We start from the raw sequence: 26,895 nt of genomic DNA, 5'->3' as shown, positions 1-26,895 counted from the left end.
AAAAAAACAACATTCTCCATAAACTTTAAACAATATTAAGGGTCTCATAATACAACATTTAAGCATCTAAGATATACTCCAAAACTACTCAATGTACAAAGAAAGAAAACCTCAAGACACACAGAAAAAGACAATTAACATCAATGACAAAATTAAAAAGTTAAAATTAAATAACAAAAAAAATTAAAATTAACTATAAGAGATTTTAATAGAGCCATTATAAAAATTCTCCAAAAGTAAGGGTGAACTCTTAAAGGGAACAGAAAGAGAAAGTCTCAGCAAAGATATAACACACAAAGTGGAAAATGACAATGTTAGAACTGCAAAGATTCAATAACCAAAAAATTTTAATGCACCAGATGCATTAAATATTAGATGCACTAAACACTATGGTACTTAGATGGACTAAGTACACTACCAGCATTTGAGTTACAGATTGAACATAAAGATAGACCAACAGAAATCTGAACAATAAAGACAAAAAAGGATGGGGGAGGGGTAAAAAAGAGCTTGGTGCAGGAGTTATAGGACAACAACAAGAGATCTAATATTTATATCACTGAAGTCATAGAAGGTAGGGCTCGGGGCAAAAATTTTTCAAGAAATAATGGATAAATACACTTCATATCTGGTGAAAGACATGAACCTACATATTTGAATAGTTCAATTTAAAAGAATAGAAAATAGAATGTGCTCTCTGAACATAATGGAATGTTAACTAGAAAATCAAAACCAGAAAAATAGTCTTCAAACACTTAGAAAGTAACAAGATACTTCTTTGATCCATGGGTCAAAAGAAGTACCAAGGTAAATAAGAAAATATTTTGAGTTGAAAGGAAAATGAAACCACGTATCAAAATCTGTGGAACACAATTAAAGCAGTGCTTAGAAGGAAAAATTATTGTACCAGATCTTATATTAAAGCAAAGTTGTCAAATCCATAACTGGAGCAAAATAAAGCCAGCACAAACAGAAAGATGAAAATAATAGAGTACGGAAATTAATGAAATTGAAAATCAAGAAACATACATCAGTGAAGCCAATTTAAAACATGCAGGGGAAAAAAAGAAATCAATGAAGCCAAAGCAGGTTTTTTGACAACTGCAAACCATCACCAAAACAGGCAAAAGGCATTTATAAAGTGACTGCTTTTAACAAGAGCAACAACAAAAATAATGATAATGTGAAAATCTAGGGTTTTTGACTGACTTCATTAACTCAAATTTTAAATACTTGCCCAAAAAGTACATTCAATTTTTCAATATTCGTTTATCTCATCATTTACATAACTGATAAAAAACATATATAAAGAACTATTAATAATCAAAAATAAAACAAACAAAAATTTTATTAGGAAAAAATAGACACTTCACAAAAGAAGATATACGATTGCAAAATAAGCATATGAAAAGATGTTAAATGTCATTAGTTATTAGGCAAATGCAAATTAAAACCAGAGTGAGATACCAATGCATAACTATGGGAAGGGCTTTTGAAAAATATTGACAATATCAAGTGTGGACCAGGATGCAGAACACTTGGAACTCTCATTAATCGTGGTAGGAATACAAAATCAAATAACCTCTTTGGAAAACAGCTTGCTGATTTCTCAAGAAGTTAGATATATACTTATCAACCAGCATTCCCATGGCCAGGTAAGAAATTAAAACATCCTCACATGAAAATCTGTGCACGAATGTTTATAGTAGCTTTATTCATAATTGCCAAAAACTGGGAAAATACACAAATATCCTTCAACTGCTAAACAGATAAACAGACTATGACATATGTATACAGTGTAATACTACTAAGAAGGGCAATGCCAAAGATTCTTCAAACTACCATACAACTCACAGGCTCACTTCACACACACACACACTGCTAGGCTGCAACAGTACATAAACCTAGAACTTCCAGATATACAAGCTGGATTTAGAAAAGGCAGAGGAACCAGAGATCAAATTGCCAACATCTGCTGGATAATAGAAAAAGCAAGAGAATTCCAGAAAAAAAATCTACTTCTGCTTCATTGACTACACTCAAGCCTTTGACTGTGTGGATCACAATAAACCGTGGAAAATTCTTGAAGAGATGAGACTAGCAGACCACCTTACTTGCTTGCTGAGAAGTCTGTATGCAGGTCAAGAAGCCACAGTTAGAACCGGACATGGAACAACGGACTGGTTCAAAATGGGAAAGGAGTACATCAAGGCTCTATGTTGATGCCTTGCTTATTTAACTTATATGCAGAGTACATCATGTGAAACATTGGGCTGGATGAACCACAAGCTGGAATCAAGACTGCTGGGAGAAATATCAATAACCTCAGATATGCAGATGACACCACCCTTATGGCACGCAGTGAAGAGGAACTAAAGAGCCTCTTGATGAAAGCTGAAAGAGGAGAGTGAAAAAACTGGCTTAAAACTCAACATTCCAAAAACTAAGATCATGGCATACAGTCCCATCACTTCATGGCAAATAGATGGGGAAGAAAATGAAAACAGTGACAGACTTTGTTTTCTCAAGCTCTAACATCACTGCAGACAGTGACTGCAGCCATGAAATTAGAAGATGCTTGCTCCTTGGAAGAAAAGCTATGACAAGTCCAGACAGTGTATTAAGAAGCAGAGATATCACTTTATCAACAAAGGCCCATATAGTCACAGTTATGATTTCTCCAGTAGTCATGTAAGGATGAGAGAGTTGGACCATAAAGAAGGCTGACTGCCAAAGAATGCTTTCCAACTGTGGTGTTTGAAAGAGAAGACTCTTGAGGGTCCCTTGGACTGCAGGAGATCAAACCAGTCAACCTTAAAGAAAATCAACCCTGAATATTCAGTGAATGGTGTTGAAGCTGAAGCTCCAATTCTTTGGCCACTTGATACAAACAGCTGAGTCAGTGAATAAGACCCTGATGCTGGGAAAGATTAAGGGCATGAAGAGTGGGGGCGACAGAAGCTGGAGATAATGGAGGATAGGGAAGCTTGGCGAGCTGCAATCCACAGGGTCGGAAAGAGTTGGACACAATTGAGTGACTGAACAACAAATATAACATCAATTTTGCCTCTTATCTAAAAGGGCTAAAACATATTTACTATATGGCCAAAGGAAAAGTTTTCAAAAGTTTCCAAAGTTTTGCTTTAGGACACAAAGGAAGTATCAATACATTCCAAAGAATTTATATCCTATAGACATTATTCTTTACTATTGATGTTTTAAGATTTGTTGTTGTTTAATTGCTAAGTCGTGTCTGACTCTTTGCAACCCCATAGACTGTAGCCTGCCAAGCTCCTCTGTCCATGTGACTTCCCAGGCAAGAATACTAGAGTGGGTTGCCATTTCCTTCTCCAAGGGATATTCCCAGCCCAGGGATTGATCCCATTAGCTCCTGCACTGCAGGCGTTTTTTGTTTTTTTTTTTTACTGCTGAGCCACCAGATTAGAAATTAATTAGAAAAGAAGTCTTGTATACCAAATCTGCATTTTTGAAAATTAAAAAAATTCTTCTAAATAAAATAAATTTATAGCATGGCCCAAGACAACCAGGATTCATTAATGTTTAAAGTTATGGGTATATCGCTAAGAGTTGGGCACAAATGAGCAACTGAACAACCACATGTCTCAAAGGCATGTCTCAGAGCCTTCTAATTTTTAACAGGCTAATATTATAGATTCAAGAGATCAAAGAAGGAAAAGGCTATTATTTCCATCAAAGCACAAGAGCTTAAAGATCATGAATATAATCTCCAATTCTATCTATAATAAAACCACATACCCTCCAAATAACTTTGACACTAAATAATAGTAGTACTCTATAAAACCTTGACTTAGATGAAAAGTATTCAGGCCAAAATTAGAAACATTTTGAGACAAGTCTTTTTAAGCTTTGGGGATGGGGGGGAGGGTGGGAATCATAAAATGTACAGAAAACATTCTCTGTTTAAAAATCACTGAATAACCACCATGGATGCAATGTTCATGCTTCATACTATACATACTAGAGCCGTGCTCAGTCACTTCAGTCACGTCTGACTCTTTGTGACCCCATGGACTATAACCCTCCAGGCTCCCCTGTCAATAGGATTTCAGGCAAAAATACTGACGTGGGTTGCCATTTCCTCCTCCAGGGGATCTTCCTGACCCAGGGATCAAACCCGTGTTTCTTATGTCTCCTGAATTGGCAGGCAGGTTCTTTACCACTAGCACCACCTAAGGAGCTAGCGTTTATTGACCAGTGTTGGGCACTGTTCTAAGCATTTTGAATAAACATATTTAATAAATGCATAGATGCAAAAACATAAAAACTGTAACACATCACTGCACAAAAGTAAACAATTCGTAGTTAACTGAGTATCCAAGTATTCTGGCTGCTTTACTAAGTGAAGTGTTTCAGCAGTTTCTGTGGGTTCTAGTTAGGATTTTTTTTAAGTCTTTATTAACTTTGTTACAATATCGCTTGCACTTTATATTTTGGGTTTTTGGCCATGAGGCATGTGAGATCTTAGTTCCCTAACCAAGAATGGAACCCACGACCCCTGCATTGTAAGACAAAGTCTTAACTACTACACCACCAAGGAAGTCCTAGTTAGGATTTTTGAGCTCTGAATGCAATTAACCTTAAGTTGATTAACTCTTATGTCATTAGTATTTTACTAAAGATCCAAAAAGACAGGTACACCTTCCTCTGGTCTAAGAGGAAGACTTCCACCATCTTCCATTTTTCTTTTTCAACAAAGCATAAAGGAAAACTTTTGTTCTAATATTTAAACTCTTCACATATTAACATGTAGGAAACCCTGTAACAAATTCCATCTTACCCAGGTGGGTCTTCCATTAGTTTCCAAAAATTGGGATCTTCCTATCAATTCCAAGGCGGTTGCAATGGACATGGACACTTGAAATGAACTAACCAAAAGCCTGGCAGCACTGACCAATCTCTGCTGACAAGCAGCATTAGTGATGTCAACAAAGCGCCCTTGTGTTTCTAATATGCTACAACACAATCACAAGAGGCATCCTAGGAAAAGCAGTGGAGGAAGAGGAGAGATTTTTTTCATTTTCTTTTCATAAGTCACTTTTTTAAATAGCAGAAGTAAATGGACGAACATCGTATCATATCACACAAACTGTAGAATGTGCGCTAAGATAAATTTTTGAGTAATACTGTAATTCACCTATGGGATTTAAAATCTAATGATTCAAACTATATTTGGAAAGATTATAAAAATATAATCATAAAGCCTGATTTTCAATAAGAGTTTAAGAAATGAGTTGATCCTCACAGGTGCTTGGGGCAAAGACATTTTCAAAACAAAAATTTTACTGACATTCAAATTGACTAGAACATTGTTATATATGGCTAAAATCTGTAATATTCTAAGCAAACCTTATTTATAAATTTCATTATAAATTTCAATAATAAACCTTTTTATTAAACCTAAGTGTTTAACTTGTACATATAGATATCTTTTTCTATAGGTTTATTTTGCCATTTAAAAATACTAGTTGTAGATTTTCTTCTAATTTTTCTACATTTAAAAAAATATTTAACTCTTCAAACCATCTGAGTTTGCTGGCTTCCCTGGTAGCTCACCTGGTAAAGAATCTGCCTGCAAAGCAAGAGACCCCAGCTCAATTCATGGGTTGGGATGATTCCCTGGAGAAGGGATAGGCTACCCACTCCAGCGTTCTTGGGCTTCCCCGGTAGCTCAGACTATAAAGAATATGCCTACAATGTGACCTGGGTTCAATGCCTGGGTTAGGAAGATCCCCTGGAGGTGGGCATGGCAACCCACTCCAGTATTCTTGCCTAGAGAATTCGCATGGACAGAGGAGCCTGGTGGGCTTCAGTCCACGGGGTCGCAAAGATTTGGACGCAACTGAGCGACTAAGCACAGCATAGTTTCTATACTATTCTACTTTATTAGGAAAAATAATTACGATGAACAAAATTTATTTCAAAATCTACTAGCCAGCTGTAACATATAGTTTTAAGAACAATGCACTAGACACAAGACAAGAATTACATCTTCCTTCTTTTTATCTTCATTACCAGCACAATCCTTGAAACTCAACAAGTGCTTCATAAAGCATACTGAATGATGAAATAACAATCAGTGGATTCTAAAGTAAACAGAATTAGCTTTTTAGGCAGCTACATAAAATTATAAGCAATGCAAGTAATTAAAAATCCTTGACCTTCACATTTTTATCATTATTGATGTTGCTCCTGTCAGTATTACAACAGCTAACATTATTAACTGTTTTCTATGCATCAGACACTATGCTGAGCACTTGACTAAATTTCCTCATGTTTTCTTTACAACAGTCCTGAAACAGGAGCTATTATCATTTCTACTTCTGTTATAAGGGAATCTAGGCACAGGAAGTTTAAGTAATTTAACTTATCCAAGATCACACAACAGACAAGTGGAAAAAATGTCCTGAGTTCAAATTCTAATTTTTGAATACATCTTTTATTATTAACTTTCATCATTATTCTAGAAACTTAATATTATCTCAATTAACCCACAACTAAAAACAACTCAAATGTCTATCAACAAGTAAATGGATGAAAATAAAACTGTGGTATACACACACACATAATGGAATGTTATCCAACAATAAAAACTAATATACTGAAACTCACAAACACAGATGATTATCAAAATCATTATGGTGAGTGAAAAAATCCAGCAACAAAAAAGAACACACTGTATAGTTTAAAGGAAGACAAAACTTTCAGATGAAATTCTAGAAAGGACAAAACCTTAGTAACAGAAAGCAGAGCAATAGCTGCCTGCACCAGGTTTGAGAGAAGACTGCCTACGAAGGGACGTGAGAGAACTGTAGCAGCAACAGAAATGTCCTATATCTTGACTGTTGTGGTAGAGGTCACAAAGGTGTATATATTCATCAAAACTCAAATTATATACTTAAAATAGGCACACTTCATTTGAATGCAAATTTCACCTTGATAAAGTCAATCATTTTTTAAAAATTTGCTTCTTTTTCCTCCTCACTTTCCTTTATCTTCCTGAATGAGGCAAAAGTAAATAAATAAATAAGTCTCCAACCAAAAAGGACAGCCCAGCACAGGGTTTCAGAATCTAAGGAGGTTGAAAAACAGGTCCCTGCCAGTGGCCAGCTTACCAAGGCATGTCAGAGCTTAAAAGACTGAAAAGGGCATACACAGAGGGGATGGGAGAACAATTTGATACAAGAGTCAAATCTGAACAGAAAGAGGAGGATATATGTACAGTCTGGTGTGGGCTCTAAGTCTAAACAGAGTGGCGTGGAGTGGGCACACTCCCCCAGGAGGGCCTTTAGAGAGCTACAAGAGCTCAAGCAGCATGAAGAGGGCATCTCTGCAGGAAAAGGCCCGGTGTCAGGTGTCAGACCCAAGTAGGGTTAAGAAGGCACCCAAGTGCAGGCATCAACTGACAACTGTAGTGTCAAGCGCAAGCAGAGTGAAGTGGCATCCATGGGAAGAGGAGACTGGTGTGGCGCGTCAGAATCCATGAGACTGACAAGGAGTCAGAGCCCAAGTAGGGTGAGGAAGGTGTACACAGGAGAGCAGCCAGGCATGGAGATTCAGAATCTTAGAGAGGTGAGGAGGTCAAGTGTACAGGAGAGGTGGTGAGAAGCTGATTATAGTCAGGAGAATTGGTTAAAAGAGTAAATATATTATGGTCATCAAAGTGAAAAGAAAACTGAGGAAGTACCACAGTTTGAAGAAATCTACAAAAACATGATCAGAGAAGGCAATGGCACCCCACTCCAGTACTCTTGCCTGGAAAATCCCATGGATGGAGGAGCCTGGTGGGCTGCAGTCTATGGGGTCGCTAAGAGTCGGGCAGACTGAGGGACTTCACTTTCCCTTTTCACTTTCATGCATTGGAAAAGGAAATGGCAACCCACTCCAGTGTTCTTGCCTGGAGAATCCCAAGGACGGAGGAGCCTGGTGGGCTACCATCTATGGGGTTGCACAGAGTTGGACATGACTGAAGCAACTTAGCAGCACAAAAACATGATAACTTTTAAAAGCAACATATGATGGTAAACCAGATCTTTCTGTTATAAAGAATACTACATCAAGACAGATAGGGAAACAGTGGCAACAGTGGCTGACTTTATTTTTCTGGGCTCCAAAATCACTGCAGATGGTGACTGCTGCCATGAAATTAAAAGACGCTTACTCCTGGGAAGGAAAGTTATGACCAACCTAGACAGCGTATTAAAAAGCAGAGACATTACTTTGTCAACAAAGGTCCATCTAGTCAAGGCTATGGTTTTTCCAGTGGTCATGTATGGATGTGAGAGTTGGACTATAAAGAAAGCTGAGCGCCGAAGAATTGATGCTTTTGAACTGTGGTGTTGGAGAAGACTCTTGAGAGTCCCTTGGACTGCAAGGAGATCCAACCAGTCCATCCTAAAGGAGATCAGTCCTGGGTGTTCATTGGTAGGACTGATGTGGAAGCCAAAATTCCAATACTTTGGCCATCTGATGCGAAGAGCTGACTCAGTTGAAAAGATCCTGATGCTGGGTAAGATTGATGGTGGGAGAAGAAGGGGACGACAGAGGATGAGATAGTTTGATGGCATCACTGACACAATGGACATGGGTTTGGGTGGACTCCAGGAGTTGGTGATGGACAGGGAGGCCTGGCATGCTAAAGTTCATGGGGTCGCAAAGAGTCAGACACGACTGAGCAACTGAACTGAACTGAACCCCATGACAAAGGGCAAAATCTGAACAGGCTCTGAGGATTAAATGGTAGTAATGTGTCAGTGCTTCAAAATTTCCTGATTTTGAAATGCAGAATAAAGCCACAATTAAACACCACTAGAGTCCCATCACATGACAAAAATTAAGAAGTCTGATAATACCAAGTGCTGCTCAGATGTAGAACAATGCAAAAAAAGTATTTACTACTTGAAAAGAGTGAAACAGATTGAACAATTTGGGGAAATAGCTTCGTATTTCTAGAATATTTCTATGCTCAAACAGATTGAACAATTTGGGGAAATAGCTTCGTATTTCTGGAATATTTCTATGCCCCATGACAGAGAAATTCCACTCCTAGTTAGTTATTCCAGACGAATTTTCACACATGTATACCAGGAATACTTCATATCATTTGTCTTGGGAAAAAAAAAAAACCTGAAAAGAACCAAAATGGACATCAAGAGTAAAATGGAGAAAGAAACTGTTTAGAATTGGAGACTAAAAACTGAAAATTAATGAAGCAGAACTAAATATAAATATCAAAGAACCTTAAATAAAATGCTGAATGGAAGAAGCAATTCACAGAGAAATACTTACAGTATAACTTCATTTATATAAAGTTCTAAGAGACAAAAGTAGTATATTTATAGGGGCACAGCCAGTGAAAGTGTTAGTCACTCAGTCATGTCGGACTCTCTGACCCCAGGAACTGTAGCCCACCAGGTTCCTCTGTCCATAATATTCTCCAGGCCAAGAATACTGGAGTGAGTTGCCATTCCCTTCTCTATGGGATCTTCCCGACCCAGAAAACGAACCTGGGTCTCCTGCATTGCAGGCAGATGCTTTACCATCTGAGCCAACAAAGATGGTCAAAAATTAACAGAAAAAGAAACAAAGGAAGTACTAGATTCTGGAAAGGGAAGATACTGCAATGAAGAATGAACACTTCTTACTGTCTCATTCCTTAACCTGGGTGGTGAGTATACAACCGTGTCATGTTATTCATTAAAGGGTACCCTTATGCTGTATACGCTTCTTTTATGTACATTTCATGAACTTAGTTTTCCTGTTATGATGAAAAAAGTCTGGGGATAGAGAAGCTTGAGTTCCCTGACTTTTCTGTGGTTCTCTGCCACCACGTGGCAATCATTCAGCAGCTCCTCAACTCTTAGTGCATTCACGCAGGAAGCTGCTGCTGTAAACAGTCCATCCACCTGGCACTGCATCCATGCATCCATTCCCCCCACACAGAGACAGAGAGAGAGAGAGAGGAACAAAGAGAAAGAGACAGAGACCGACAGACAAGAGAATTATGTGAGAGACACACTACTGGCTTTATTCTCAACACTGGAGCTGAAAGGAAACAACAAAACAAAACATTTGTATGGCATACCTGATAGTTCATAAAACACTCAGGCTCGTGCCAGGGAGACAGGGTATGAATCATCAGGATCAAATAGCTAGACAGCTATGAATCATCAGGATCAAATATTTTGTAATCCCAAAGAAAAATATCAAAGAGATACCATCATGTACTTTTCACTACTCCACATTTTTCATTTCTCACTCCAAGGTCAAAACAGATGCTGAATGTGATAATATGATAAAAGCAAACAGGGAAAATAATGAACTAAGAGTGAAGAAAACGGATGAGCAAAACCACTCATGCTCATGTGGGTTAGAAATATGAGAATTAACTGGAAGTCTCCATAAGGCAAGAGTAGATTCTCAGTCTTCTACCTCTATTCCAAGAAGAAAAAAAAGCAGAGGTTTCTTAGCTGGAGAAACAGTAACAACCTGAGCAGGAAAAACAGCCACTTAGTTGAGTACTGAGGGCCCACTAATATTCATGCGTCACTGTAAGGTGAAGCCGGCCAGCTGACAAGACCAACCCATGTGTAAAGAGTCCCGAATCAACTTGTTTACCCTTTAATCTTAAATATTAATAAACAACAAAGACTCATTATATATCTGAAGAAGCATTCCAAAAGAAAGAGAAACTAAAACACAAAAAACAAAATGACCATTTATAAAGAGATAATAATGTCGGGAACTTGAGAAATCTTAACAAAACATAACAGAAACAAGCTACTTAATATATTTACTAACAAAATAAGACGAAATAAGAACTGAATCATATGAAAAATGAAAGGCTACAATACAGAGCTCTTAGAAACTAAAAATACAACTGCCAAGATAAGTAATTCAACAGAAACAGGGGGCTGGAATATGAAGGTGAGGAAATACACCAGAAAACATAGTCAAACTCAAAGAAAAGGAAAATATGAAAGAAAAAAAGACTGAAAACTTAACTCATAAGTTCTAGTTTGGATTACCAAGAATTCCAGAAAGATACACTCAGATACCCAAAGAAAACAGAATAAAGAAAATAATCACAGAAATGACTTAAGGAAATTTCACACCACATGAATCTTCATAAAACTCAGTGATCACCCATCATTAAGTGGAATACGAACAAGTACAACAAAATCTAAATCCCAGGACATCACTGAAACTGCAGAATGCCAGAAATAGAAGACTAAAAATCTCCCAGAGAGATTAAAAACAGACAAAACACAAAGTAAGATGGATTAGAATGTAGTAGACTTTTCTCAGTGGCTAAACTGGATCCTAGAAAAGTGACTTCAAATTTCTAAGGAAAAACTCACTTCTATACCAGCCAAAGTATCCCTGCCAAAGTATTACTAAAAACGAAATATGAGAGTAGATAAGAGATTTCAATGGCACCCCACTCCAGTACTGTTGCCTGGAAAATCCCATGGACGGAGGAGCCTGGTAGCTGCTGTCCATGGGGTCACTAAGAGTCAGACACGACTGAGCGACTTCACTTTCACTTTCTACTTTCTTTTTTTTTTTTTTTTTTTTTACATTTATGCCACAAAATGGTTTAACTTTTACTTCTAGAACAGAAATGCACCCTAGGGAAAAACACAAATTAATGCTCTTTGCTTTTATATGAATTAAAAACCAGAGTTTGTGTGTGAAAACAGTAATAAGCATTAAAGAGCACTTCTGTGTTGTTGTATATGCACATTTGCTTTAAAGCAGACTGTACAAACCTTAAGAAACTATTTTATCAAATTTCAAATTACTTTTTGTTAATAACACGCTGCTTTGCCCATGGAAACCTTTCTACGTAGTTTAAGGCTATATAATCTTACTGCTAATCAATCAGAAACCACACCCATCATTCCCTCCAAAATTATAAGCTAAATTTATAAACAAAATTCACTGTAACTTTGCAAATATTTAAGCAAATGAGTCAAATTAAGTCTCTGTACACAAACATTTACATGACACAGAGGAGATAAACTTTCCAAGTTATGACAGTTACCTAAAACTTATCTTTGGAATGGGTCATATGCAACAAGATGAAAGATGCTTTGCTTCTCAGTGTGTATCAATGAATTCATTTTCAAACCCTGTGAATATAGTACCAATTCAAAAAATACAATAACAACTAATATGCTTAATATGCTGTTATACTACTTAGTAGAGTTTTGCCCACTCTTAGCAAAGAACTTGATTTAATGCAACTGAAAAGAATGATTCTTATCACTTAAAACTGAAAGTTATAGATCTTTACCTTTTCATTATACAACTTAAATGTAACCAATCCTGTTATCAAAAAATTTTCTTTCCAAGTTCTAGAAATCATTACTCTAGGATATTAAAATTAGTAATAACCAGTCAGACACGACTGAAACGACTTAACAGCAACAAGAGATTTCAATGACATATCAGCTAGGAAAAAAGTACCATCCATTTGCCCTCTCTTAGGAAGTAAATTAAGGATATATTCCTGCTAAATATGAGAGCAAACTAAGAAAAAAGAAGATAAATTATCCAAGAAATAACAGTCCCAATCCCAGAAGATGATGAAAGAAATCTGTGTATGATAATTCTAAAGACACTTAGTAACCTGTTCAGATTAGAAAAGGCTGGCTCAAGTGGGGAGAAGGACAGAAATATTGCTTTTTTCATTAAGCTTCTGGATACTATGTGATTTTTTTAAAACCATGTACACGTATCACACTGAAGTTTTTATAATTACTAAAAGGGACAAATTAAGAGGCTGTTATACAAAATACTGGACTAATTCAGCTTTTTAACTTCTATCAGCATTTTGGGAAATGTTAAAGATATCCTAAACAGATTCTGCAATTTTCTTCTCATAATTTTGTTTTCACTACATAAACAAAGGATGAAGTCAATCTGAAATCTTTAGAAGATTTTTTGATCAGGAGCTTCAGAGACATTGGAAAGAAAAGGTAGAAGAGGTGAGAAATAGCTGAAATGTGTTAAATATGTATTTGGAGTTAGCTAGCTTTACCCTGTTTTGTGTCTGGGTGTATCTCTTAGTTACAGTTCGGAGAAGGCAATGGCACCCCACTCCAGTACTCTTGCCTGGCAAATCCCATGGACAGAGGAGCCTGGTAGGCTGCAGTCCATGGGGTCGCTAGGAGTCGGACATGACTGAGCGACTTCACTTTCACTTTTCACTTTCATGCATTGGAGAAGGAAATGGCAACCCACTCCAGGGTTCTTGCCTGGAGGATCCCAGGGACGGGGGAGCCTGGCGGGCTGCAGTCTGTGGGGTCGCACAGAGTCGGACACGACTGAAGCAACTTAGCAGCAGCAGTTACAGTTAAACTAAGGTGTAAACTCTGTGTCTGGGTATTTGAATCACTGAATCTCTTTCTGCCTCGAGAGAAAGCTAAGAATCTCAGATCCGAAAAGGATTCTCCACTTTCTTGCTCCTGGCCTTATACAGACAAGTGTCTTTTAAGAAGGCAGTCAAATATCAGGGCTTCCCTAGTGGTCCAGGGGTTAAGAATCCTCCTGCCAAAGCAGGGGACATGGTTTCGATCCCTGCTGCAGGAAGATCTCACAGGCAGCAGAACAACTAAGCCTGTGCACCGCAACTACTGAGCCAGTGCTCTTGACCCTGTGAGCCTAGAGCCTGTGCTCCACAGCAAGAGAAGCCACCACAACGAGAAGCCCGTGCACCGAAACGGAGAAGAGCGCCCCCCTCGCCACAACTACAAAAAGTCCATGCATAGCAACAAAAAGCCAAAAATATATGACTAAATCTTTTTTTAAAAGGGGGTTATTCAAAATACTCAAATATCTACAAGAATAGAGAACAGCAGTTCAGCAAAGCCATAACTGAGTAATATAAAACTATTCACAGTAGTTGTAGTTACTAACAGAGGAGCCACATTTCATTTCAAATAGCCTTTACTGAGCGTTTATCTCAACGGCCTCCAAATGGTTTGGATGGCCACCAGAAATTCTAAGACATGGTTGGTCCCTGCTCATAACAAGCTAGAACATACAATCCTGAGGAAAGTAACTCAAAAAGTAAGTTATGCAGAGAATCCAGACTGCTCTTCCTCAACCATAATTTTATGGTATTTGCCCAGTCTACAAAACACAAATATAGATTTAAAACTAAAGATATTCCTGACTTAAAGTTAGTATTTTATTCCTTAGTTTTTTGATTTACATTGGAAATGTATATGTTAACTGTTCAAACCAAGAAAATACTACTGATTCAGAAGTCAGCTTCTACTATCAGCTCACCCATGTGGACAAGCACATCACTGCTCTGAGTCTACGTTTTCTCCAAAAAAAATGAGAAGACTGGGAAAGTTTAAACTTGAAGGTTTCAAACCAAAGTGGGGTTATGTGACTATGATTATATAAAATGCTGTTTCTTATTTCTCACTTAGCTGAAATTATAGTTGCAGCCACTGATGACTGAACACCTACTATGTTTCAGGTATTAAATCACTCAATTTGTAACCATGAACTCTAGCTCTCTTAACAACCTTACAACATAGGTACTATGAAAATGAGGAAACAGAAGCAGAGAGCTCACCAAGTATTATACAGCTCATAAATGTTGGTGACTTTACAGAGACCATCATGCAAAACCTCAAGTGTTTTTCCTCTCAGAAGAGTTTCTGTTAGGTACTATTTACGACCATTATTTCTCCACAAATCTAAATAGTCATTAGAAACTCAACTTTACTTTAAAAACAAAGTAAAGTCAATCCATTTGCAATTCAAAATATCAAGAGTGGAAATGTCCCCTATGTACTGACCTGATGCAGCAGCCGTTTCAGCTTGAGTAGCTGAGCTTTTACAGCAGTGCAGTCCTGAACCATATGCCGAAGGGCCATCTCATCCAGTATCACCGCATTTCCTGGAACATCTACAAACATCTTCTGAGCCTGGAAAAAGGGGGTCCCTCCATAGCTTTCAAAATGACCCAAAGGAGATTCTCTATAGGGAGAGCCTCTGGAAGGGCAGGGGAAGAAGTTGGAGGGAAAAGATATACAATATAATTTCAGAAAGAAATAAAGATTATGAAATTATTACAAATCATTTATTATCACAAAGCCTTTTGACTTTTACTCATCTCAGATAGTGAATTTGTTTTCACTGAAAATTTCAATCAATTTAGTTGTCATTAACACAGTTATCATCTGCACTCCCTCCCTTTGTGTATTTTACACATTGGTTAAGTAAAGCTTATTCCTTAGGAACTAGAGTAGAAAACCTCTGGGGAAAGGCCTCGCCTGGAAAAAATTATATTTATTTTACTTTTCTGCACTGATTGATCTTTAGCTTTTAATTTTAGTTACTCTCTTAAACGTCACATCTTTTTTTAGCTGTTATCCTCATTAATTCCCACTTTAGATATACCTATTTCTGGGAAGTTCCAGCAGATAGTTAAGACAAATATAGTGTTATTCTTCTTTTGTTTTTACATTGCTGATAAACCATCTTTTCCAGTAAAGATTAAACAAGGTTTTTCCAAAGTCTTAAACACACCACATATTTCCTAATCTTAAACTACCTTAAAAAATACCTACTCTTTTTTAAAATTTTTTTTAAAAATTTTAAAGTTTCCTTTGTTCCATACAATAACACACATGTTGAATAAGAGGAAATAAAAACTAGGGGTAATGTGTTTCATGGACATGAAAAACATAATGTTTTAACCAGCAGTCAAAGCTATAGCAATCTAAAAATTACTGCATTCACATTACACATAATCCCAGTTAGTTTTTAATATAAGAACTTGTGATATATGTAGAATTTCAATATTTACAATAATACACTAAAAAAGTATTCTCTCCAATATAACATCTATGTTAACATATCAGGATTAAAGTTAAATTCATGGATGCATTAAATTTCAAAAGTAGAAATACATTTTCTAATAAATTTTCTAGGTTTTAACAAATATTCCCAAATCTCTAAATTCTCAAATATTCAATATGAGCTTGGTTTTCATAAGGTAATTATTCTCTGAAGCTACTTCTCATACTTGATTTCAGGCCTGATTTTTCTTTCAACCCAAGAAAGAGATTTTTAAGAACATTTGAATTGCTGATCCACAGATAAGACCCTAATTTGTTCACGTTTAACTATTTTATCTTTGTTGATTCAAAATATAGTTGAATAATATTGATAATTATTACTATGACTTTACCATCTGTAACTGAATAGACAAGATATATACAGAGTGATGAAAAATTTTTCAAGTAGTAAGACAAAAAGAATCACCTGGCAAATGAATAGTAGAGACAAGAGTTATGTTTTTGGAGAAAAAGCTGACATAATTTGGGAAATTTTGTTGAATAGGAAAGAACTTGGGATGAACTATAAAGTACAAGGTTTGAGTTGGGCAGAAATGCAAGGTGAAAGCTTTCTAGAAAAAGAAAATAAAAAGAAATGGCACAAAAGTACGTGTTTTTCAGGGACAAGGAGACTCTCATAAATGGCTTAGGGGACCACACACAGCCTGAATCCAATTCATTCTTCTACTTCATCCCTCAGTATACCTGCCTCCCTCAGACCAGCTTTTTAATCCACAGCCAATTACCAGAGACTGCCAAAGCATGAATCAGGAATGGAATAATGGCTTATATTAGATTTAGGCATAAATATGAACCACATGTAAGGAAGTGATGAATTAAAAACATTTCGAAGGAAGGGTCAAAAGGTCTTGATCACTAACTGAATATGGGGACAAAGAACTAGCACCTAGAGAAGCCAAAATAGTGTAAAAGACACAGCTCCAGCCTAGAACTTAAGTTGTTACACTGGCTGATAGTAACTAGCTATTGAAAATACTCAATATCTTTGGGCCATAGAGTCTCTCAGTGCTGTCCAGCGCCTACCAAATAAAGTTCATATGACTTAAGTTGCATTTCTAGTACTTCCACCATGAGACCCAAAACTAAACTTATATCTCATCCAAGTCTTAACGCCCTTCAACTAGATAAAACTGTTTTATGATCCATAACTTATTTTATAGCATAAATGAAAGAAACCTACATACATGTCACCTCTGATCATAAGCCCTTTGAAAACAAGGATTTATTCATTTTTACATTAGCCAATTAATGCAGATTATCTGAGTTCAAATCTCAGCTCTGTCACTCACTAGCTATATAACACAAAGGGCAAGTTACTTTATGCTTCATTTTCCTGACTTATAAAATGAGAATAAGAGTATCTCACTAGATTGGTAAAAGGATTAAATGAGGCAATAATATATGCTAAAGTGCTTGGAATGGTGCTTGATATATAATAATTGTTAGGCAAAAACCAATTACTGATGTACTACTATTATTATTACTATCAATAATTTCTAACTTCTTTATACTGAACATTTTTTCTAACACAAATGTCAAAAGAACACTATAATGCCATATACCCTTCTCCTAGATTACCCAATTGATAAATCCTGACACAATGCTCTATTAATATGGGTGTAAACTGTTACTAAACCATATGACAGTAAGCTGAAAATAACATAACACCTCAATGAGGGCCATTTGAAGGTTGCTGGGGGGAAAAATGAATATAATTGAGAAGGTACAAAGACAGAAGAAGACAAAACTGAAACAGAAAGCAAATATACGAGAGGCTTTTTCAGAAAATAAAAAGAGACTGTTTAAAACAGAAGGAAAAAACAAGATAATGAAGATATTGAGATTTCACATTCTGAGAAGACGATGCAGTTCACAAAGGAAAATCTCAATCTTTAAAAAAGAACGAGAGGTAAAAACATGAGCCAAAGAGGACTGGACAAAATACCTACGTTAGCTTGACAGTCATAGATTTGTACTTCTGTACAAATTTTAACAATCACTGACTTCTAGAAGAGAAATTAGGTCATGAAAGCAGCAGAAGACTTCAAGCTGCTTTGGAGAAAACACTGGAAGGTGAGCAGTGTTTGCAAAGGCAGAACCTATGTGGTCAATCACAGGCCAAATAGGCTGGTGGATATGAAGAACTGAACCAATACAGGTATGGATGAAGGTAAAAATTACCTCAGTGGTTAAGAAGCATAAGAATGAAATGCTCACTATCATCAGTATCATTCTATAAGTACAGCCAATAAAATCAACAACCACCAAAAAAAAAGGATCACAATAACTACAAAAAGGAATCTGTAAGAAATAAGCTTTTTCAAAACCAATTTAAATTTAAACCATATACAAGAGCAGCACCTGATATTCAATCCACACATCAAATAATCCCTTGGCTGCATAATCACTTAGTGCAATTTCAAAGTAATCTCCCCAAATTATATGGCTCTATCCATACATTTACATTCTTCTCCACTTCTATCAGAGCTTCTTTATGACTAAGATATGTGATTTTTATGTGAAACTGAAGATTTGTGATTCATAGGTTAGAATAGTGAGTGGAGATACTCTGTGTGTGTGAGAGAGAGAGAGAGAGAAAAAGAGAGAGATTTGGGGATTTTGCTTTCTCATTTATCTCCTAATCTCAATCACAGTTTGACTTCACAAAACCTTTAGCTTTTTTTTCACTATTAATAAAAATGGTATGTTAAAAGTTAAACACATATATTTTTAACATCATGGTTATCTATTCTTTAATGCTAGATTCAACATAATCTCAATTAAAATGCAAACAAGATATTCTGTGGATATTAACAGAGTGATTTTCAAGTTTATATGAACAGGCAAAAGACCCAGAATAACCAATACAATACTGAAGAAGAAGAGAAAGTCAGAACACTGATACTGTCTTACAGACTTTCTGTATCAACTGACAGTAATCAAGACTGTGGTAGAGACAAAAAGATTAATGGAACAGAAGAGAGGGTCCAAAAATTCACCCATACATACAGTCAACTGATCCGTGGTAAGCAACAGAGTTCCAGAAAAACATCTACTTCTGCTTTATTGACTACACCAAAGCCTTTGACTGTGTGGATCACAATAAACTGTGGAAAGTTCTGAAAGAGATGGGAATACCAGACCACCTGACTTGCCTACTGAGAAATCTGTTATGTTGGTCAAGAAGCAACAGTTAGAACTGGCCATGGAACAACAGACTAGTTCCAAATTGGGAAAGGAGTACATCAAGGCTATATTTTGTCACCCTCCTTATTTAACTTATATGCAGAGTACATCATGCTGTACATCAGTGGACGAAGCACAAGCTGGCATATCAAGATTGCTGGGAGAAATATCAATAACCTCAGATATGCAGATGACACCACCCTTATGGCAGAAAGCGAAGAAGAACTAAAGAGCCTCTTGATGAAGGTGAAAGAGGAGAGGGGAAAAGTTGGCCTAAAGCTCAACATTCAGAAAACGATGATCATGGCATCTGGTCCCATCACTTCATAGCAAATAGATGGGAAAACAATGGAAACAGTGAGAGACTTTATTTTGGGGGGTTCCTAAATCACTGCAGATGGTGACTTCAGCCATGAAATTAAAAGATGTTTGCTCCTTGGAAGAAAAGCTATGACCAACCTAAATAGAACATTAAAAAGCAGAGACATTACATTGAAAAAGCAGAGACATTACGTTGCTGACAAAGGTTCATCTAGTCAGTTATGGTTTTTCCAGTAGTCATGTATGGATGTGAGAGTTGAGCACCGAAGAAATGATACTTTTGAACTGTGGTGTTGGAGAAGACTCTTGAGAGTCCCTTCGGCTGCAAGGAGATCAAACCAATTAATCCTAAAGGAAATTAGTCCTGAATAATCATTGGAAGGACTGATGTTGAAGCTGAAGCTCCAATACTTTGGCCACCTGATGTGAAGAACTGACTCAATGGAAAAGACCCTGATGCTGGGAAAGACTGAAGGCAGAAGGAGAAGGGGACGACAGAGGATGAGATGGTTGGATGGCATTACCGACATGATGGACATGAGTTTGAGCAGGCTCCGGGAGTTGGTGATGGACAAGGAAGCCTGGCGTGCTGCAGTCCATAGGGTCACAAAGAGTTGGACATGACTGAGCAACTGAATTGAACTGAACTGATCCTTGGTAAAGGAGCAATGGCAATTCAAAGGAGAGAGGACAGTCTTTTCAACAAATAGTACTGAAACAATTAGACATTTATACATCAAAAAAAAAAAAAAAACACACACCTTGCACACCTTTCACAAAAATTAACTGAACACTGACTGGTCAATGATCTAAATGTAAAATGCAAAACTACAAAGTAACAATGAAAATTTAGGTGACTTTGGCAATATATTTTTGGCTATGACACAAAAAGTACAACCCATGAAAGAAAAGACTGACAGTTGTCCTGCATAAAATTAAAAATATATGCTCTGTGAAAAATATCATTATGAAAATGAAAATGCAAAACACAGACTGGAGAAAATATTTGTAATAAATGTATCTGACAAAGAATTGGTATCTACAATACATAAAGAACTCCTAAAGGTCAACAAGAAAACAGATAATCCAATTTTAAGAATACGCAAAAGACCTAAACAGACATCTCACTAAGACAAAACACAGATATAGCCAATAAGGATATGAAAAAATGCCCAAAATCATACCATTAGAGAAGTGCAAATTAAAACAACAATGAAATGCCACTGAACACCTATCAGAATGATCAAAATCTACAACACCACATGCTGACAAGGGTATGAATCCATAGGAGCTCCTACTCATTGCTGGAAGAAAATTAAATGTACAGCCATGGCAATTTCTTACCAAGCTAAACATGTATCCATGTGTGCGTTCATGCTAAGTCGCTTCAGTTGAGTCCAACTCAGTGGGACCCTACAGACTGCAGCCTGCCAGGCTCCTCTGTCCGTGGGATTCTCCAGGCCAGAATACTGGAGTGGACTGCCATGCCCTCCCCTCCAGGGCATGCAAACCTACAACTGCTCTAAAAAATAAAGGCCATTAATTTTTTTTTGAACAGTCATGACAAAAGGAAAAGAAGGAAGTACTTACAGAATGGCAGAATCAAAGATCTCCAAAAATCTACTCCTACATAAAAACTCTAAGAGTGTGTGTGTGTTAGTTGCTCAGTCGTGTACAACTCTTTGCGAGTCTATGGACTGTAGCCCTCCAGGCTTCTCTGTCCATGGAATTCTCCAGGCAAGACTACTGGAGTGAGTCGACATGCCCTTCTCCAGGGGATCTTCCCAACCCAGGGATCGAGCACAGGTCTCTCACATTGCGGGCAGATTCTTTACCGTTTGAGCAGAATACTGGCAAATTTGGCAAAATCAACTCTTTCAGAACTCTGCTGCTGCTGCTAAGTCGCTTCAGTCATGTCCGACTCTGTGCAACCCCATAGACAGCAGCCCACCAGGCTCGCCTGTCCCTGGGATTCTCCAGGCCAGAACACTGGAGTGGGTTGCCATTTCCTTCTCCAATGCATGAAAGTGAATGTGAAGTCGCTCAGTCGTGTCTGACTCTTAGCGACCCCGTGGACTGCAGCCTACCAGGCTCCTCCATCCATGGGATTTTCCAGGCAACAGTACTGGAGTAGGGTGCCATTGCCTTCTCCGAATTCTAGAAACAACCAAATCAACTCTGGAATTAACAACTAAAAGGCACTTACTGAAGAAAACCAACTGACTTTCATGAGAACAAACGCTGTGACATTTATTCTATTTCCTTGTCTATCTTCCTAGCTCTGTGGCAGCTTGAAAAACAACAGCTTTACCAGTGCAGTAGCTGTGACATTCAGCCATCTCTAAGGGTGAGACGGGAGGTAAACTGGGACTGGGACTCTCCAAGCAGCACCATTTCCAGAGAAGTGTTACTATTTGACCTAAATGGCACCTCCCTAGAAAAGGTCCATTCTCAGCAGTTGTTTTATTTGACCTGATTCAGAGCTCCCTCAGTGGGAACAGCCTTAACTCCAATACATTTTAAAAGAGAAAAAAGAAGAAAATTAGTGGCAACGGTTTAAAAATCTCAGCTGCCTGAGATGGCAATACCAGTTGGGACAAAGAAGAAAGTGAAAAATTTTAAAGGAAAACCTGAGGAATCACATGGCCACAGGAAGCTTTGGAAAGGCCTAACATATTCCTGGGCACAGAGAAGGCCATACACGTGTGGAAGTCAAGGAAATACCTACGAAGGTCTTACTCCCTCACCTTTGGCTGATGTTGAGCCTCTGAGCAAACAGGAAATGAAGGCTAAGGCAGTACTGCAAACTGCTTATCATGTTGTTGAAGGTATCCCTGAATACACACACACACACACACACACACACACAGCCCCTTGGAAAAGGCTGGGAAACTTATTGGTGCAAGGCATGTAAGGAAACTGCTTTCTAATCATTAGTTCCCAAATGTGATAAACTAAAAGAGAGACACATGATATTCAAACCAACAAAAGCCAAATAAAAAGTAAGAATCCTGAACACAACAAGAAAAAAGTCCTTTTATTGTGTTAGAAGACATGCTCAATAAGATTAACAGCTGATTTTTCAACAGAAAGCATAGGAGTTATAAAAGAAAGACTGTTAATCAAGAATCCTATATGCAGCAAAACTATCCTTTAAAATTAAAGACAAACTAAAACATCCCCAGATAACAACCTAAGAGAATTTGTTGCCATCAAACCTTCCCTACATGATATACTTAAGTTGGAGACTTTAATGTTTCCTCCTCATTAACAGATTAAAACAACTAAGAAGGTCACCAAAGAAACAGAAGATGTGAACAACACTACAAACTAAGAAAAACAGACATCCACAGAACATCTAAGAGATTAAATCAGTAATCAAAACACTCACTGCAAAAAAAAGTCCCAGGCCCAAATAACCTCAACAGCTAATTCTACAAAACATTAAATGAAGAGTTAACAAAACTTCTTCACAAACTCTTCCAAAAATAGGAATGAGAGAAACACTTCCCAATTCAATCTGTGTGATAATATCAAAAACACAAAAAAATCTCAAGAAAACTACAAATATTTGTTATGAATGTATATAGAAAATCCTCAACAAAATACTTAGCAAGCTGAATCTAGCAACATCTAAAAGGATATCATGACCAAGTAGCATTTACTTGAGAAATGTTAATAAGTTAGTACATCAGAAAAATCAATCAAAGGCATATATCACATTAACAGCATGAAAGGAAAAATAATTATATCAATAGACACAGCAATAGCATTTGACAAAATTGAATACCCTTTCATGATTAAAAAAACCCTCAACAAAATATGAACAGACGGAAACTTCCTCAATCTGATAAGGACCATCTATGAAAACCCACAGTGAACATCATATTTAACAGTAAAAGATTAAACGCTTTGATCCTACAATCAGAAACAAGATACAGATGACTGCTCTTATCACTCAACTTGTACTAGAGGTTCCAGCCACAGCAATCATGTGGGGCCAGGGAAGGGAGTATCCAGACTGGAAAGAAAAACGTAAAACTATCTGTATTCTCAGATGACAGATTTTTACATATTAATTTAAGAGGAACTAGGGAGCCAGAAGTTTAAATGAATCGCGTACAAGAACACTGGAGGCTACATTTAGAGTTGTAGCAAAACTTACAATGCAGGGGGAAGTGAGCCTGGGGCCAAGATTTTTGTGAGCTAGGGAAATGGGACCGTTAAGGAGAAGCTGATAAAGAGAAATGCCCTAAGTGGCAAAGGAAAGAGGTTTAAGAACATTTCATTCAGAAGTGAAGATGAGGAATGAAGACAAAACCTCACCCCTAAAGAGAACAGTTCTAGAGTGAGTGAAAAATAAGAATCCTTCATCTAAGAATGCTACTGAGGAATGCTACACTCAGGGAAAAGTTACAATCAGGAAAATGCAGGGGAAGAGGTCAAGGATGTTAAGATGTAAGAGAATTTCACTTGGCTAGTAACGATGTAGGGGAAAGGGGTGGTCTGGAGAGAAAAAAAGGACTAACAGGTTAGGTCAGGTGAAAAGAGAGAGCAGTACTGACAAAAACACAGAGAAGGTAGATGAGTGGTTCTGAACCACCAGTCCCCTGAGTTACAGATACGACATAATCCTATAATTAATTATGACAATGATGAGAATTAAAGGACAGACAAGAAAGGGAACCAGCAACATTTAAGAAGTCAAAGAATAGGAAGAGGAACTTTTACACATGTTATATATTAAAAGGCCCTGGGGTTAGCACATCCAAATCTTTTAAAATCAAGGTATAGAAAGAAAATAATAGTTCTAAGGTTTGCTGGAGTAAGGCTTATCTTGGATGAGGTTTTTCTCTCTACCACCCACACCATAACTGGCTCTAAGAAATCTAAGAGTCCTAAACCTCACACATCTACCCAAAAGCCTGAGGGGATCAATCAATCAGCTGGTTAACTTATAACTAGTCACAAGAAACCAGTGTGTGTCAATTCATTTGTTGGGAAGCTCTGCCCTGAGTCAAATCAGCAACCATCAACAGTATTATGCATTTCTCTCTCCTCATTCAGACTCACGAGTGTGGATGACCCATAAATCACTAGTACCTCAAAGTACACTGCATAGAAAGGGTCTGTTGTCATGTGTTTTGGGAAATGGCTACATATTTTTCTTCACCGCTTTTTGCAACATCACAGAACTATCATTATATATTAAAGGTGCTGGAGTCTACTATTAAAAAAAAAATCTTCATTTAACTTGTCCTTCCTATAGTCATCTGATCAAAGGTTTTCTTTTCTACACCTATTGACATCCAGGAATACAGTTTTTGAAAAATGTTTAACTTTTCTGACAGATAAAAAATCAGTCACATCTTGATCATTCCCAAGGACAGAGATTGCTATATCCAGGTAATTCATTCTCTTTTGGACATTCTTATTAACAGTCTCACAAAGTTGAAACTTGTCACCCTTTATCTTAAAATGCATGGATAGTTTTTGCTATCTATAGTTAGAGATCACATTTATTAACTCCTGCAAATGACCTACCAACTCAGCTGTGAGCCTAAAAGTAGCTCTCTGAAAACACCATAGTGTTTCATACATGGCTTTGTACACACTATTTGTTCCATCTGAATACTCATCCTTATATAGAAACTGCATGCGTGCATGTAAGTCGCTTCAGTCTCTTTGCAATCCTATGGACGGCAGCCCACCAGGCTCCCCTGTCCCTGGGATTCTCCAGGCAGGAACACTGGAATGGGTTGCCATTTCCTTCTCCAATGCATGAAAGTGAAAAGGGAAAGTGAAGTCACTCAGTCATGTCCAACTCTTATCGACCCCATGGACTGCAGCCCACCAGGCTCCTCCATCCATGGGATTTTCCAGGCCAAGAGTACTGGAGTGGGGTGTCATTGCCTTCTCCGAGCACCACCTGGGAAGCCCCTATATAGAAACTCATCCTCTGCAATTGCTACAGTCAAGTTATCAGTTCAACAGTAACTGTCTTGATACACCACTATCCTAAGCAAAAAACTGCATGCTCCTGGAGTCCTGTACACATCACTTCAAGGCACTTATCATCATTACACTGTACTACCGCATTGTAACTATCTACACACCTCTCTCTCCCATACTCTGAACACCCTGACAGCAGGAAATATTTACTACTCAACTTTTTATGGGATGGAAAAGGCACAAAAATCTTCTACCAACCTGATAACTGCAATGATTCCAACTAAGTTCACACACTGCACAATTTGTTTTACCCTTCTCAAAACAATGCTCCAAGAAGCCATTACCAATCTACAGCTTTCAACTCTCACACCATCTCCAAATTCATTCCAGCTTAAGAGTTTAGAACTCAACATACAGGTTCTCAATAAATACCTGTTAAATGGTTGAATAAATCTTATCTTGTATGCAAGGTTCACATTTTAGGTAGGCTTCTAAATTTTCATAAGTTAGCCTTAAATTGACCTTCTTACAAACCAACCATCAAAGATGAAGGAAGCATCATCATCATTATTAGCAATGAAGACTATCTTTACATCAGATTCTTGTCTGATAGTACCAACTCTCTGATGTCCATTACTTATCAAAAGCCCAGATGTAAGGAACAGAACAGCCAAAATAATGTCTGGGAGAATATGTCCTACGTATATTCTTCCAGAGACTCTATAAATTTCATCCTGGCATCAGACTTTATCAACAGAAGGAACTTTAGTTGTAGAACTCCAATGATTCACTTGTAGAACTACTTTTTCTCAGACTAGAGTTCTTTGTAGCATGAACTGAAGAACACAAATAAAAAAGGATTTTTTATGTATGGAATTTATCATTAATTTAAGGAATTAAAAATTTAAGGAATTTGTCATTAATTCTACTTTGGGATTCTGTCTGAGACCTCTCCACTACATCACAAGGTGTTCTCCTTGTAAGAACTCATGCAAAGCAATCCTTTATAGGTTTCTGTCTCATAAAAGCAAATCAACTGAGAAACATATCCTTTATCTATGAACATTATAAATCTTGTATGGATCAAGTTTTGTTCTTTGCTTTTTGTTCTTTTCTTTTGCTATAAGGAATCTTAGAGACAAATTTCTTTCTTTCTTCAAGAGCTCTACAGCACCTCATATTTCCCCCTTTCCACTATTTCTTTAACCCAATTTTACTATTTGTACTAATAATGTGCTCCAAAAGGACTTTAAATCCCTAGGGGAATGAGATGAGAGAATAAAAAGGAAAAAAATTAATAACTGCCATTGGGTGCCTACAGTAAGTCAAACACTGCTCCAGGCACATTTATCCCTGATCCTTAAGCCTGAGAGAAAGGTATTATTAAGCATCCTTTACAGATGGTAAACTGAAGCAGAGAGAGGTTAAAAAATTATCTAAGCTAACACAGCTACACTGTACCAGGCCAGAGTGTAATCCCAGCTCTGAATGACTACATAACCACATTATA

At 37.3% G+C, this 26,895-nt stretch overlaps 1 protein-coding gene across 6 annotated transcripts in view; it reads right to left on the bottom strand.

The window, feature by feature from the left end:
• CCSER2 (coiled-coil serine rich protein 2) overlaps positions 1-26,895 on the bottom strand; it is a 166,580-nt gene that overhangs the window by 56,034 nt on the left and 83,651 nt on the right. For 5 of the 6 annotated variants that reach the window (XM_055537937.1, XM_055537927.1, XM_055537951.1 and 2 more), the window contains one exon: positions 14,862-15,057. The exons of the other annotated variant lie outside the window; for it this stretch is intronic. In XM_055537937.1, coding sequence (XP_055393912.1) covers positions 14,862-15,057 — 196 coding nt within the window. The remainder of the gene's footprint in view (positions 1-14,861; positions 15,058-26,895) is intronic. 6 annotated transcript variants of the gene reach the window in all.

The sequence above is a fragment of the Bubalus kerabau genome, chromosome 1, assembly GCF_029407905.1.
Source record: "Bubalus kerabau isolate K-KA32 ecotype Philippines breed swamp buffalo chromosome 1, PCC_UOA_SB_1v2, whole genome shotgun sequence".
Classification (NCBI taxonomy): domain Eukaryota; kingdom Metazoa; phylum Chordata; class Mammalia; order Artiodactyla; family Bovidae; genus Bubalus; species Bubalus kerabau.
Note: the sequence above shows the minus strand (reverse complement) of the source record. Positions and strands in the feature narration are given on the sequence as shown.